Source organism: Vanessa cardui, chromosome 9 (genome assembly GCF_905220365.1).
Source record: "Vanessa cardui chromosome 9, ilVanCard2.1, whole genome shotgun sequence".
Classification (NCBI taxonomy): Eukaryota; Metazoa; Arthropoda; class Insecta; order Lepidoptera; family Nymphalidae; genus Vanessa; species Vanessa cardui.
Genome location: NC_061131.1, coordinates 5,659,643 through 5,676,094, shown reverse-complemented (window position 1 = coordinate 5,676,094; position 16,452 = coordinate 5,659,643). Strand labels below are relative to the sequence as shown.

At 30.6% G+C, this 16,452-nt stretch overlaps 1 protein-coding gene across 5 annotated transcripts in view; it reads left to right on the top strand.

Annotated features, from left to right (window-relative positions):
* Nucleotides 1-346: 346 nt before the first annotated feature.
* LOC124532322 (fasciclin-1) overlaps nt 347-16,452 on the top strand; it is an 86,000-nt gene continuing 69,894 nt past the window's right edge. For all 5 annotated transcript variants that reach the window (XM_047107182.1, XM_047107181.1, XM_047107179.1 and 2 more), the window contains exon 1: nt 347-557. In XM_047107182.1, the coding sequence (XP_046963138.1) occupies nt 450-557 (108 nt within the window). In that variant the 5' untranslated portion in view covers nt 347-449. The remainder of the gene's footprint in view (nt 558-16,452) is intronic.

Here is a 16,452-nt window from a genome sequence, read left to right as displayed (position 1 = left end):
TATATTAATATAACATAAATAAATCCGGTTTTCTGCTCTATTAGAACTAGATAGAACCTTTTGCAATAACAGAAACGAATATATGATCTGTAAATGATTGTATAAAAAACAATGGAAGCATTATGAAATGAAAGAGATATCATATTACGGCGATTAGTTTTGTCGGTAAGAGAATTGTCATAAAGTGACATAAGATTAACTTTAAAAGCCGTTAACAGTCGTTGCCGTTACGTTTTAAATGGACCACGAATTAGGCGATAGCTGGCCGCAAAAGTTTGACCATTAAATGCGTGAGCGGGAAAGAGACATCGGCGCTAACGCGTCGTGCCTCCCGAGTCCCGCGTATACTCCGGTCTCCGGCATTTACCGCCGCGCGTTGAATCTTACCGCGCGACTTACTGATGCATTACGCGTGTTTCGAACAGTGACAAGTGAAGTTGGATACTACAATGGGTGGACTCTGTGTGCTGTTTTTAGTGATATTCGCAAGCTTTTCAACCGCCGACAGGAAGCCTACGATCGCGGAGAAACTCACCGAGGATGCGGACTTGTCACAGGTATTCGAAATTCAAAACTTTATTAAATAACTTATGATACATCGTGTCAATGTACGAGCGAACTTTTGAATAAGTTTTGATTTGTTCGTATTCACGTATTTTTTAAATTAATGAGGGTTTTAATTCATAAAATAAAAGTGTTTTTTAGTTAAGTAAGTCTAGTTTGTTTATTTTGAGTGCACTAGTTTTGTAGAGGCAGTAGCGAACGCCTTTCTAGACCACTTAGCGTAGAGACGTGAAGGAAAGAACTTGTTAAACGTGTTCGTGTGAAACAAGAAAAAAATGCGTTTACGTTTATTAATTATATGTTTGTAAGACTAGAGAAAATTAGAAATACAATACACAATTAAAACACAATACAATTTGTTTTGATTAAAAGTTTACAATTTTTTAAACTTCTTATTAATTAAAATTAATAACATTTTCATAAAATAATTAAATTTAAATTATTACAATTGGGTATAGCCTTATTCCTTGTTTAAAGATTATCAAGTTTCAAGGAAGTAAAGGCGCCTTTTTACCAATCGTTTAAAATTCCGGCCGCATAAATTTTAGATTTCTACTCTTGTACGATTTATAATTTAACAGAACATGTACCTTATTATTAATGAGGACAACATAAACCACAAACATATTATAACTCTTAAGAAACTATCACTAGAGCTCCATAATTAAATACTAGTAGTGGCTTGCGACTTCGCCCGCATTTTAGGGTTATGTGACCGGCGAAAAATACTCTATGTCCTTTCTTGGAGTTTGAGTTTGCTTCATACCAATTTTCATCAAATTTGTTTAGCGGTTTGGGCGTGAAAGATCTACAGACAGACAAACAGAGTTATAATATAAAATAAGCACCTCCTAAATGTTCGACTGTAATTTTGTTAAAGAAAATTCTGGTCCAATAGATATGATAAATTATAATTATTTCATTTCAATTAATATATTTAATACCAATAATCGATTCAAATAAGATTTTGATTGGCGGCTATCATGTCGATTATGACCCACGGTAACGTATGAGTCACAAAACAGTGCGCTGATTGAGAATTCCTTACCACTGACTGATGGAATAGGCGTATTATTTTAATGTAGTAGGTTCCGATTTTAGTATATGTACTGCCGCAGCAAGTACAATATAGTAGGTACACCTTTACATATATTTAGTATCTATTCTGACTATTGAATATTATATATATTTTAATAATATAATAAGCTAAATAATTAAAACCTTTAAACGGGCTGATCTCTGATCCTGCCAGTCCGATTTGAGAAATCGTTTTTTCCGTTATGTATACTAATTTCAACCGACTTCAAAAAGGAGGAGGTTATCTATTCGTCTGTATTTTTTTTATTTTTTATTAAGAATAGTTTATAAACTACACTCATGTGCTGGTGAATCTACTTTGTTACATAACATACGTTTAAGAAATTGGTAATAGCCAACCCGCATTGGAACAGCGTGGTGGAATATGTTCCAAACCTTCTCCTCAAAGGGAGAGGAGGCCTTTAGCCCAGCAGTGGGAATTTACAGGCTGTTGTTGTTGTTGTTTGTTGTTGAAGACGTGTAGTGAAATAATGTTACATATCACCAAAAAAGTAACTATTTCCAATGTTTTTATGGATGTTGAAGTTGTATCAAACTAGGCATATTTTTTTTTAAATCTAAAATCATGGAGTTTCCTTAAACTCAATCATTTTAAAACAAAATAAAAACGACTCAATTTCTAACGCTCTTATTTTTTTGAATTTAGTTACACATAATACCAAGCAAGTTAATTATGGTAAAGCCATTGATGAACTGTAAGAAAGCAGATGAATAGCATAAAGTCCAAAGATACGCATATGTTGAGAGAGATCTAAACATGATAAGAAAATCATATTAATTTCATAAGGTAGAGGAATAGTAAGATAAAGTTTTCAATAAAGGTACTTTAAATATTCTTAAGTGTTTAGTTAACACGTTATATAGTCACACTTATAACACAGACTCTTCGCCTGATTAAGTACTTATCTCTGATAGTGGTATCAGAATTAACTATCCATTCAACTGTGAGACCTAACATATTATATTATGATTAAACAATAGTCATGAGCTCTTGAAGGTGTTTGGCAGACGCTCTAAAGTGGCTTATATTTATGACAACACCATGTATATCACCGAAGTTTATCACTTATCATCAATAGGCCTATTTATTTGTTCTGAACTTAAATTAGAAAATATGATATCGTTTCGAAGAAAAAATATCTATAAAATCAATCTATTTCAAATTAGTCATATATTATATAAATAAGCACGTAAGTTAAGCTAGCTTTACAGATAAAGTTAGTAATAATAATGTAAGTGACTTAACAAGCTTTACAATAACCTTTGATTGAAAGTTTTGGTTAATTATCAGAGGCTTTCCAACTTTATCGCTCTGTGTTTGTCGTTTAATCAAGATATCATCGTTGAAAGATTGTCAGCGTTTGCCGAAATTTCTATTTAATAGTTGAATAGAAAATTAATTACCATACGTTATTTGTTAGCTTTTCGTATTCAATTGAAATGATATATTTGTTACACGTATGAATAAACAGATTTTGTTTGAAAAAGAATCGTGCGTAAACGTTTCAATCGCAGATTAACAAAAATCATATTTTCGTAAATACCTACTATCAAGTAAATAAAATAAAAAATGAATATTTAGTACATAAAAATCAAACATATTTAATAAAACTAACAATAATATTATATTTTATTATTTTTTCATATGTTGTCGTTTTAATACATGAATATATGATATTTCGAGATTATTCAATTCATATTTGCCTAATGTGTTCATAGCAAGAGGAAGGACGTCAAATGTTATTTTCTTTCTCCCGGAAGACACCCATCTGCGGGCCTTTATTACTAATTGGTCACATAAGGTTAATGAAACTAAAGCCAGTTCAAATGAGCTGGAAGCCGTCTTAGTAATCCAATAAAATCTTTGTAAAATGGCCGTTACTTCCTCGCAAATTACGAGCAATATTGTTAAGTTTTCTTTTTCATTATAAAACGGAAAATTGTGAAAACTTAGACTCTCACAGGACAAAAAGGGCAAAAGCCATTAAGCGAATGGACCATTCATTACATTAACGTCTTAGAATTTTGAGATGCACTAAAAACGCGGAAAGGTGCCTTTGTGCAAATTCCTTCAGAGGACTGACATTTCTTTACTCCTCTAAAGATATCTACCGAAGATCCACAGATGTTTATTTTAATTTAATCGAGATTCGTTGCGGTTCTTTATGATAAACGTGAAATCCTTTTAATGTCTTTCGATTTTTTTATGGAAATATTTAAATATTTTCGTTTCAATATTTTTCCTTATAAAATAATAAATACACTGATCTATTTTTACTGATGGCAACAATGATAATAAAAGTGAATGAAAATTTTTTCATTCGTTCTTTCAAACAAAATCTTAGCTTCGCGGTTCAATAAAACACATCGATTACACTTTGATACACTCTCGGCTGCTTAATTGGGCAGACGTCTCAAACGGCTACATCCGTTTGGGCAATATTGCGTTGTCTATACACTGCTAGTACTATAAAGCATAATATGCTGTGTATCTCAAAATTTTGGGACTAAGTCATATAATCCTGCTTATATCATCAAAAGCAAGATTTAATTAAGTGGTTTTAAGCATACGTGCGGCGTTAATAACTTTTTAATTAGGTCAGATGTTATGCAAGATTTATTTGTCTGTTATTTAATTAGACGAACATGAAAAATAAACAAATGAACGATACACTTCTACTAAAATTTGTGTAGTAGTTATTTCATTTAGGTAATATATAGTGTAATTTTAAATGTATAACATGAATATTTTTGTAGAGACAATAAACGCTTTATGAGTCTTTGTATCCAGATTGTACGTACAAGTACATATGGGTACAAGTTAATGCAAAATTGTATAAAAGCCTAAAGTTATTTTCGCGAAACTAGAAAATATTATATTTGAATCTGTTCAGAAAAATATTACAGAACATAAAAAGCTATAACAAGACATTGCTAGCTTAATACGTAATACATCTGATGAGGCAAGAAATCAGTATTTATTTAAATTTTAGATATGTTGTGAATAAGCTGGATAGTATTAGATACGTAAATTTAATAGTTGCCAAATGTCAAAGGATCAAACAAGTAAAACAAGGTTGCGTAACGTTACGATGTACCTTCGGATCACAAAATAATTATGATAATACCATGGTGCCAGTAGCAGCCGGTACAGACGCAGGGTAATTCAAATTACAAAGGGTCTATAAGCTTCTCGTAATGCAAACTTATGCCGCCAGTTGATTAGAACAATGACGTTAAGAATTTATTCATTAAGGGCTTGACTCTGATAGTAATGTCATTTGAAATATATAAATAGATTCTATGATACATCTGTGATTATGATCTAAGTGAGATTCTTATCAATACAAACAGAAATTACATTTTGTAGATTAAATAGATTTTTAATCCGTATTGATGATTGTATTACCTATATAAATATATTGTACTATTAATTAAAAAAAATATATTTAGTAGTTTTATTTATTTTTTTCAAAATAATTAGTTTTTATTTTAACTACAGTCAAAGGTCAATATATACTGTTTACGGTTAAATAAAAAAAATGTGTGAATTTTTGTTGTGAAAGACCAGGTACATTTATGTATGTCAAGCATATATGTATATATAATAACTGCACAAAATATATTCTTAGTATAAAATCAATTTTAGGTATAAATTCTTAAATATACTTTTATCCAGTTTACACTGGATAAAAGTATATTTTTATGTTAAAAATAAAATTATTATTCATAAGAAATGAATTTAAATTTTGCGCAAAAGAATATTGACTCGTGTTACTTACTTCCTTCAAGAAGCTATTATGGTGGACAACCGGCCCCTTGTCAATTAACGGTCAAATTAATTTTATTTGAGCTTCCTTTGTGGACGTTAAGATTTATCTTTGGTATTATGTTACCAGAGTGGAATCTCCGGCCGCGTTTAATCCAAATTTAATGAACATAAGATTTATATTTTATTTTATATTTCATAGTGATGACTTTATTCCTGTTTGTAAATAAAATCGTAAGTTACAAAAAACCATAACACTATCTGGTAAGACATTTTTCTTATATAATATCTAGTTGGATTTATATAAGTTATTACTAATAAATAATATTATTTAATAATATTTTAATTGATAATTGTGCATTAAAATGCACGAGATAAACATGATAGGTACTAAATAAATTATATATACTTAATAAAACTTTATTTTATCACCAGATCCAAGCAAATAAAATTGAACATTATATATAGCAATGCGTGTGCGCAGAATTTGAGCTCAAAGCTACAGCTGTAACTGGATAAACCACTAAAAAGCAAAGTTATATTAATTTTGTCAAATATTATTCAATAAGTGTCAGGCTTTTAATTTTGGAAAGTAGAATTTAGAGTACGTCACTAAAGTATATTTTTGTGAAAAACAATTAAGTATTTAATAATATTATTATAATACTAACACACATATCAAAATTTATTGACGGAATTGATATTGAAGTTAATTAAACTTATTTATACATATTTAAAAAATATATTATGCAAATTATTTATTAAAAAATAGTCACCACAATTAAAGCGCGTTTGTTTAAAAAAAACTGTACAATTTCTTAGTGTAGCTCAATTTCAAACATAATGTAATTTGTTTTATTTTATTATTTGTACCGCGTTGTGTAATAATATCCTACGGGCTATATGGAAATGAAATTTACATTATAATTTAACTCGTCTATGAACTAATTTCAAATTGTATATTAACGTAACTCTAATATTGTTAATTATAATGTTTATTGTTAATGCAAACAATATTTACATCATTTTATACATAAAAAAGTTTAATGATCTTTTAAAAGACTGCTAATCATTCATCAACATTTTTCAATCTGTAATATTGAAGATGATTACACCGAAAAAATATGTATATATTTTATAGAAAGTCAATAGGCTTCGAAAAAAATAAAAATGACCGAATATAAAATAAAAATTCCAGGAAAACGACAAGCCAGTTAGGTAATATTTCGAATATTTTACATTATAAATAGGTGTGACAATATATCCTGTCTTCGTTTCCTGTGTTCTTAGAGGTAACATCTAACAATTGCTATGGAATTCAATATAGGCTTCTGGATGCGGACGAGGTGACACATCTTTGTTACTTTATATTCAGTTCCCGTAAGATTATCGCTTGCCACGTACTATTATAATACACACCGTATACCAAACGGAATTCTAGATATGGCTTTAAATAAATTCATTGTTGTCGACCGAAATGTTTTATGTAACGTATATTTGAAACACGCTTGTTCTTTCTAGAGCTGTGTGTTCTATTTAATCGTTTCAGATGATTCGTGTGATGTGAAAAAACGAGGGAGATCATCAATTTAGTTCAAATAAAATCCCAGTAGAATACAAACTAGTTAGACTAATTGACTACGGTAAATTGTCAAAATATCTTAAGTGTACCCGAAGTTTTAAATATAATAAGCAATAAACATAAACAACAACAACAACAGCCTGTAAATTCCCACTGCTGGGCTAAAGGTCTCCTCTCCCTTCAAAGAAAGATTTGGAACATATTCCACCACGCTGTTCCAATCACCTTCATTCCATCCTCACGATGTTTTCCTTCACCGCTGAGCACGAGATGAATTATAAACACAAATTAAGCACATGAATCAGCGGTGCTTGCCTGGGTTTGAACCCGCAATTATCGATTAAGATGCACGTGTTCTAACCACTGGGCCATCTCGACTCACATAAAGATTACTTTTAATTGCCTATAACTGTTATATCATATAATAAAGGGTTCAAAAGGTATCATACATTGAAATTCATGATGTCAATTAGTGATGTAACTTGTTTCAAGCGTGAGCCTCGGGCTGTTTTTTGTTCGCAATTTAATTATATTTGCATATAAATAATCGTTATGATAACATATCAGCGTGTATCCGCACTAGAGATCTGAATGGATTTGAGGAAAATTGAGTACGTGGATAGATCAGACCCTGGATTACGTAACAAAATGGCTGTAATCGCGATTCAATCTCCAATCCAAATCATACGTCGACCTTAGTACTGATTTTTCGACGTAGCCGGCGAGCAAATGGCCTTGTAGTGATGTAGTCTCTTTATCAGCCACGAGAAAACAAACTTTCATAATTAATTAAACCTTCTAAGGTACTGTTACCGTTTTACTCATAAAAGTAAATCTAAAGACCAATTTATACGTTTCTTACATTCCAAAAAAGATGGCCCAGTGGTTAGAACGCGTGCATCTTAACCGATGACTGCGGGTCCAAACCTAGGCAAGCACCACTGAATATTCTCGTGCTTGTTTTTAATTTCATAGAAATTCTGCCACATCTGAATTCCGCCAACCCGCATTGGTAAAGCGTGGTGGAATATGTTCCAAACCTTTTCCTAAAAAAAGGAGAAGCGGCTTTAGCCCAGCAGTAGGAAATTTAGAGGCTGTTGTCGCACATTCCAAAATATTGTACTTCCTTACAAGGATTCGCAATTTTCAAGACGATAAAAATAATATTTTTTATTGTTGGTTGTTATTACCTTGTATAAGAAAGTCTTGTTCAAATTTGTATGCTTCTAGACATCGACGAGGCGCGTCGAGACTGCCTTACTACGTCATTTTATAATTTCATTGAGTAGATGTCCCTTGTGTCTATAATAACATTACTTTATAGCATTGATATTAAGCGGTAAAACGAACGAACGAACGAATGAATTGTATGGTGGAATACTCACTCACGTATATCAAACGATGCTCTACTATTACGGTGACACAGTATGTTGTTTTTAGTTAAACTAGAAATATAATACAATTTTTTTTATATCAACTAAGGTCTTAGGTAGTCTTACTATAATAATTAACTTCAATGAATAAGTAGATGCCTAGAGCAGGCTTGCCTACCAAGTCTTACCTAAGTACCACTCATTCAATGTTATCTGTTATTGCACAATACTTTGATCGCTGGGTTCCGTCGAGAGGAATAATTGAGTCAGTATAATAACAGGCGCAAGGATATTACAAATTATAATTATTAAAGTTGGCATCGCATTGGAAATATAATGACTGGCAAATGGCAATGACCTTGATACAAAATAATCAAGCAATTTACAATATAAAACTAAGGGTAAGAAATAAGAATGACGGCATGTGTCCAAGTTGCGAAATAATGTGATCGTATGCTAAGAAATTCATTACTTAATAGCTTTGCATGTTACCTGCGATTACACGCCAGTTTCAGCAAAAGGTTAATCTAAGGGTATGACCGTATATCCGAGGTAATAATTAAATTTTAGGGTCTTTCAGTATTGTATAGTTACGTACAAAGAGTTTGAATTTACTTTAAATTATAAAACAAATTGTTTTCGCTTTAGTCGAACTTTTCGTCGACGAGCGGTTAGGGAAATTAAAAATTTTGATTTCATATCAACAGCGTCATTATTTGTTTAATACCATGAAATATAATTTTATAATCAGAGACATATTAGCATTGAAAACATCGGCTGTTGATTTTAAAGGAGATACGAAAAAGTACGATTTGGTACGAACATTGATAAAATCAACGAGATGTCGAAAAAACAGTAAATTATGATTGCCATTTCATTTCGATTGTTTTCAAGAAATCGTAGAATTGTATACATGGATTCTTACATAGTATAAATTTAAATTTGGAATATGATTATTTCCATTACATTTTAATACTATCTGCCTATATACCAGTCGTTATTATTTCACCAGCTGATATTTGCTAGTTTTTTTTTTTCAAATGAAACTGGTTCGATTTCCGATGGAGCTGGAAGTGAAGGACTAATATAATTCAGTTTTAGTTACCATGTAAAACAGACGGTAAACATATCTTTGAGTTTATAATGAGTTGGCCATGAAAAATCGCCTATTAAATAACAATAATTTATAATCAGTCCATTCTTATATTTAAAATAAATAAAAGTGATGAGTTACTCAGATCGCACAAACTTAGATTTGACTACCTAAGTATTATTAAAATATTATTTAATTATAGGACGACACAACTTAGATCTAGCATCGGCAAAATTCGTAAAACCGATCATTTTCGAATTGAGTACGCTATCCCAAATTATCAATATTTATTCCTAATGCGAATATGATCTTTGCACAAACGTAATAACTTATAACATCACATGACCTAATATATTCGTCAATTTGACGCGTCGATTTACATGCACTTGCTTTCTCTGACGCGAGAATCTATAGCGACGAATAGCGTCGAATGGCGCGACAGCGAGCTATTTCTATCCGCTGTGTAAATCGGTAGTAATCGGTTTTATTTTCATTCCATTGCATTTTCCGATGCTACATCTAATTTGTGTCATAACATATATTTAGGAACGTACCATATATGTATACGTTAAAACCATACACTACTTAAGTTCCATATCTATACACGACTTTGGTACAAATAACATAATGACAAAATGTTACATGTAAAGAAACAATAAAATCGTTAATTCGGCTAAAATTAACCCACAATTTCAAATAAAGTAGGTACTGAATTCTCAACGTAATGATTAAAGTCTATTTCATTGCTGTTCTCATGCAAATGTAATATTAGCGTGGATATTGAAATGGATTTTTGTTATCAATACTTATTTATTTGTTTAATATAAATAAAATTCAATTTTAATAAAATTACGTGACGCTATTTATTTGCAGATCACATTGATAAACTTTAATGAAACTATTGACTGTGTGGAATTGTTTTTCACAGTTGTTCTTCTTTTAATAAGCAACAATTTTATTTGGCAGAAAAGGAAATGACTGTCTTTTATTTTAATTATTAACTTAGGTTAGTTTTATAATAATTGTTTAAATCTAAATTATGTAATTATTATTAGTACGGAAAAAAATAAATAAAAATAAAACAAAACTATTTTAGTTATACAAACACTCGTGTTAGTGTGTTTTATATAAAGCAAGTTTTATATTTTAGAATATTAAATAAAAGAAACGTTTTTAGTCAAAATGCTTTCGTCAAACGTTTAGGCATGAAATCTTTACAAGCTGGCTGTATTAGTTATAGAGTCCTGTACGTTGCTTGCTTTTGTATTTATACTTAGAAAAGGCGTAGTGTAAAGTATTGGACCCTATGTTTCCTGTAGTTTTAATTATATATAAATACAATGTTTATTCTGATTCCCTGGTTTCCGATCACAGCGCCACCTATCGAGTACAATCGAAGCATCAATCAGCAATACTTGGTACTGTTGTGTTCCGGTTTGAAGTGTGAGTGAGTCGGTATAAGTCTATGGACGTAACATCCTATTAGATTTTAACATGGTTATTTATTGTTTTCAACAAGACATTCGTAGATAATGTCGAAATATCGGGTTCCTCGAACAAAAATAAAAAAACATGGTAAATATCCTCCATCATATCCACCTGTATACGCTATACTAAACGATGTTATTCTTCCTTTATCGCTGTTTTGTTTATTGTAAGTTTTGATATGTGCCTGCGTTTTGTTTATTTTATAGTTATTTTGTTATTATTGTATAAGTGTTGACAACGAATACCGATATACGGATAAATCCAGTGGGGTTTTTGTTACATCGTTGTCTATATAAACAAACCATGTATAATGATATTCGATGAATAAAAAAAAAAAAAAATTGTCATATCCCGTAATTAATAACTGTAGTGACATCTTATTTCCCAAGGTTAACACATTGATGACAAAAGGAACACTTAATGTTTTTAAATGTTTAATGTCAATGGACTGGTAGCTAATATGTCCCCCTACCTACGACAACACCAAAATAACTCCGTGGAAATACTATACATATATAAATGGATTAATAAAATATACAGTGTTTTGAAACGGTCCATACAATTCAGAGTAAGCCGAAACAGAGAAGCGTCTGAGATATTGTTTTTGTATTCTGATTATGCAAATTGATTTCTCGAGTAAATCGGAGACCCTAAGCTTTATAGCAAACGATTCAACGGAACAGAGTGTTGTTTATAAAGTCAATTATTTTCTTAGCAGTAATTTCCTCGATGGTATGGTTTCTTTGTAAAGGTTATTTGAAACGAGATAACTGTTTCAAATTATAAGTTGTTTATTCGGCTTTCCTAAACTCGTATTACGAATATATTTAACTCATGTACTAAGCTTAATACAATTTAACAAGGAATCAATGATACTTTAAAAAAGACTTGAGAAATTGTCTAATATTATCATTATTGTAAAAAAAAAAAACATTTATTTAGAACATTACATCAATTCTCTTTAGTGTAATCATCCAAGGGACAATATGGTCGGTTGACTGCAAATATTAATTTATTGCATTATATAACTAAGTGCATTAAATTACCATAAAATAATGTAATGTGCACGTATTATTTTTATTACTATCAGTGTTATGTTATTCTGAAAATTAATAAAATTATTAAAGTAAATGTAAATGTTTGTAAATGTCCCTCAGCTGGTTTAAAAACTCTACACGGTTTTTGGAGCTTATTACACCAAGCTGCTTCGATGCGGGTTGACGGATACATATGTAGAAGAACTTCATTCAAATTATACACAAGCAGGTTTCCTCACGATGTTTTCCTTCACCGTTGAACACGAGGTGAATTATAAACACAAATTAAGTACTTGAAAATTCATACTCACCTGGCTTTTAACCTAAAATAATCAGATAATTTCCATGCGTTCTAACCACTGGGTTATCTCAGTTCTTCATATAAAGGACAATATGCTTATTAACGTATATACTATATGTCAATAAGTAATAATTAATTTAAGGCTGTTACTTATTTTGTAAGGCAGTAAGACGACGTCACACAATGATCTTGATGAAAGCTCAGTGTGTAGAAATAGGATTCTTTAGCAAAGGTTCCAGTTAAACATTTAATCAATACCAGTTGATTTATATGAGATTTATTCATGGCCTTTTAGAACAGCAAGGGGTGTGTAGCCGACTATTTAGATCGATGACACCGATTAGACGAGATGACAGTTGAGTGTTCAAGTTAAAAAAAGAATCATATTGACAACATCCTCTAAATAATTCTTTTATAGTTAGATATAATAAAAACAATTTCGGTTAATAAATTTCGTCTAAAATATATCATTTATACTGATTGGTATTAAATATTTTTTAACATTAATTGCTGAAAAATAAAACATAATAGCTGATTTGAAATTGAATTAAAATAACAGTACACATGTATATTAGGATACAACTTAGATGTAACATCGGCAAAATCGGTAAAACCGATCACAATCTAATTAAGTACGCTCTCCTAAATTATCAATATTTATTTCTTATATGAATATGATTTTTACACAAAAAAAATATATTCGTCAATTTGACACGTTGATTTACATGCACTTGCTGCCTCGGGTTGAACTGACGCGAAAATCTATAGCGACGAATAGCTTCGAATAGCGCAGTAGATTGCTATTTCTATTGGTTGAGTAAATCGGTAGTAATCGGTTTTATTAAATTTGCCGATGCTACATCTAAGTTGTGTCGTACTAAACAATAGTAGTGACCAGTTAACCTGTAACAATTATTTTGTTTGCAGCCATTTTGTTCACCTCTTTTCTTACAAAAATAGTCATTGAATATATTTTTATGTAACTATTAATGGTTTGTCAGTTTTAAATATTTTAGATTCAACAAAAATCTATTTCGAAACATATCGTTTGCATTGTTCATCATAAACAAAAGCCTTTGAGCGCTGAAAACCGTTGCATTTTTTTACTAAAAATATATATATAGCCAACAATTTGAATGTTACCATTGATTTAAACAGATTTTCTTGTGGTTTCTTGACTGATTGTACAGTTAAGTTTAGTCCTGTATTAATAATGGTAAGTAATTAATACAATATAATGCAAAACTTATATAATATTAGCGGCCCAAGCCGGCTTCGTGGGGGTGGACATAAGTGTTTTTTTATATTTTTAAATTTTTATTTATATTCTTTTGTTGTTTTATTCCGACATGTTTAACAATTGTCATTTTATTTCAACTTATTTACACAAAGACAATAAATTATATACCTAAACCTTCCTTATGAATCTTGCTGTCTATTAATGAAAACCGTATGAAAATCCTTTTATTAGTTTGGGAGTTTAACGCGAACGTACAGACAGACAAACGCGGTCGGGTCTCTTGTTTTAAAATATGTAGTGATGTAAAATAAATAAATGTTTAAAGAGTATACAGAAGTTTCTAGAAAAATGTCAGTTACGTGATGTTATATCAACCGCATAAAAGTCGACGCGCGAAATCTTGTTATGTTGAGTATGTATTAATTGGATGGAGGACGGCTTGTCTACCGAACGTGACTTGTGGATCGTGGGTACTATTGTTCTGCTACATCCGGTGGTTTATCGTGACCGTCACCCTGCTTGTAGCCCTTATACGGCTGCGGCGCTTGCGAAAAGTACTCTTTTAAAATACATTTTGTGGCTGGAATATTGCATTTATATATCTACATGTCGCTAATGCTATGTAGACGGAATGCAATTCTAAAATATAAGTAAAAGAAAAGTTTTCTTTTCCTTCATTTATAATTTGGTGTCCATAATATACATAACCTGTCACATGAGAATCCCAATTTTTATAAAAAAAATTCAGTTTGTCGCCATACAATAAAAACCTAATATAATACCGCTCAGTACATATTATCTAATTGAGATAGACTCAATATAACTCGATATAATTCAGACAGTAGATTCAGTATAATCGGCAACGTATCATTGCCGATTCAAATTAATAAAATTTAAGTAGAATAGTAGTCTTAAGTGAAAGAAATTTGGTACGACGGGAAGGAGCAGTTAAAACATGTATTATTTTGTAACATCTGACATCTTAACTTTTTAATAAAAGCGTCATTAAAATTATAATATCTTCTCGGAAAATAATTTGGTAATGTTTGACGTCTTACTTCAGCAGCGCGCGCTCATTGGTCAAAATGAAAAGCGCGCGCTTCCTCGGCTTCCGTTCCATTTCACAAAATCCTTCATACAATGATTCCAGGAAAGACATTAAATAAAAAAAATAAAAAATCTTTTTCATATATATATATATAAAAAAAATCCGTTTAACGTTTAATCCGCATACGTATAAATAAAAGTAACTAAAATCTTTTAAAATTAAAAACTTATGAATGTATTAATACAGATAAATAATATCTGATAAAATTCGTATAAAATGTACATTCCACATATAGAATTACTTTTTACATTAACAGTTCCGAATGTATAAAAGAAATACACATCAAGTATGAATGATCATCCACTTTTTCCCTGCGAATTTAAAACTTATTCGCGGCCCATTGAATACGTCATGACAGTTAATTTATTACTGTCCCTTAACCGTTGTCAACAAAAGTAGATGAAGCGTGATCAGTATACATTCGCTATGGAAACTTCCTATTTGCAAATTATTAACCAGCTTAGGGTCGAGTTTGTAATCATTTCCAATTTCTGTCGGTGCGGAACAATTAATTTTCCATGTAAAGTGGTTATTTATGTTATGTGATTAAATGTTATACATCGCTAACAACTTCTAATAATTTACTTATTTTGAAAAAGTCAATCTCATCTGGTTAAGTACACAACACTTACGACATATTGTACATAAACAACACTTAATATTATTGTTTTCTGGTTTGACGGGGGAATGGGCCAATGTAATTAAAGGCACATGTCAGTTCCCAAAGTTGGTGGCGCTTTGGCAATGTAAGAAAGCTTAATTTCTTTTAGCGTGACTTATATCGGTGGTTTAATTAATTACTTCTTATCAAGTGACCTATTTCTTCTGTCAGTTAAATAAGTTTTATAAATAAAATATAGTCAGCGACCACTACTGAGTTTTCAACTACGTATAATCAAATTTATAGACGTTTTTTATATATTCGAAATTATACATATGTTTCAATTTTATTTTAAGAGACAGAAAGGCTAGCTAGCAATACGATGAGTTTTTTCTTACCTATGATATATGATTAAACGTGTTACCACTTATAATGATATTATGTCCCTTAGATTCTTACGTCTCATGCACTTGCCTTATCATTGTCGTGTTGTATAAAATCTGTTGTTTGTGGATTGAGATGGCGAAAGGCCTAGCGTTGTAATTTCATTTCGGCCGTCGTGTAAACGTATCTAACATTTATCAACTCATTTATATTACTAACCGCCTATGTTTTTGCACGGACAAAGTAGTATTTAAATTTGGAACCCACATCCCACTATTATTTTGTTGTAAGAGAAATCACAATGTTTTAAGTAGTATCTAAGAATAAACATAAACATACAGACAGATGTAATTAGCATCATATTTTTTAGCTACTTTTTCCACTAATTATAAATGTTTTTACGATGTATAATTCGGGTACTAACAGTCTTTAACAGTTACTATTTTTTGTTTCCACACTGTAATAGTGTTCTTTTTTCAAATTAAGATGCAATCGTAACTCGAGATTTTGTTCATTGAAAAACAATCATAAAACAACAAAAACATCTTTGCAGCATTTCAAAATGCAAATTCAAAATGCAAGTGCATTAAATTTCATAAAATCATCTTCAATTAATTTTATATTCCTTAATCCATACAAACACAGGCAATATCAATTGTGTATCAATATCAGTTGTTAAGCACGTTTTCAAATAGTCTATCGTATTTATTATTTTTTTTATTTTTTTATTTTATATTAATTTGTATTCTTATGCAAATTATAATATATATACAGGAACTGAGATAATACAAGAAGATACTTTGAAAATGAACTC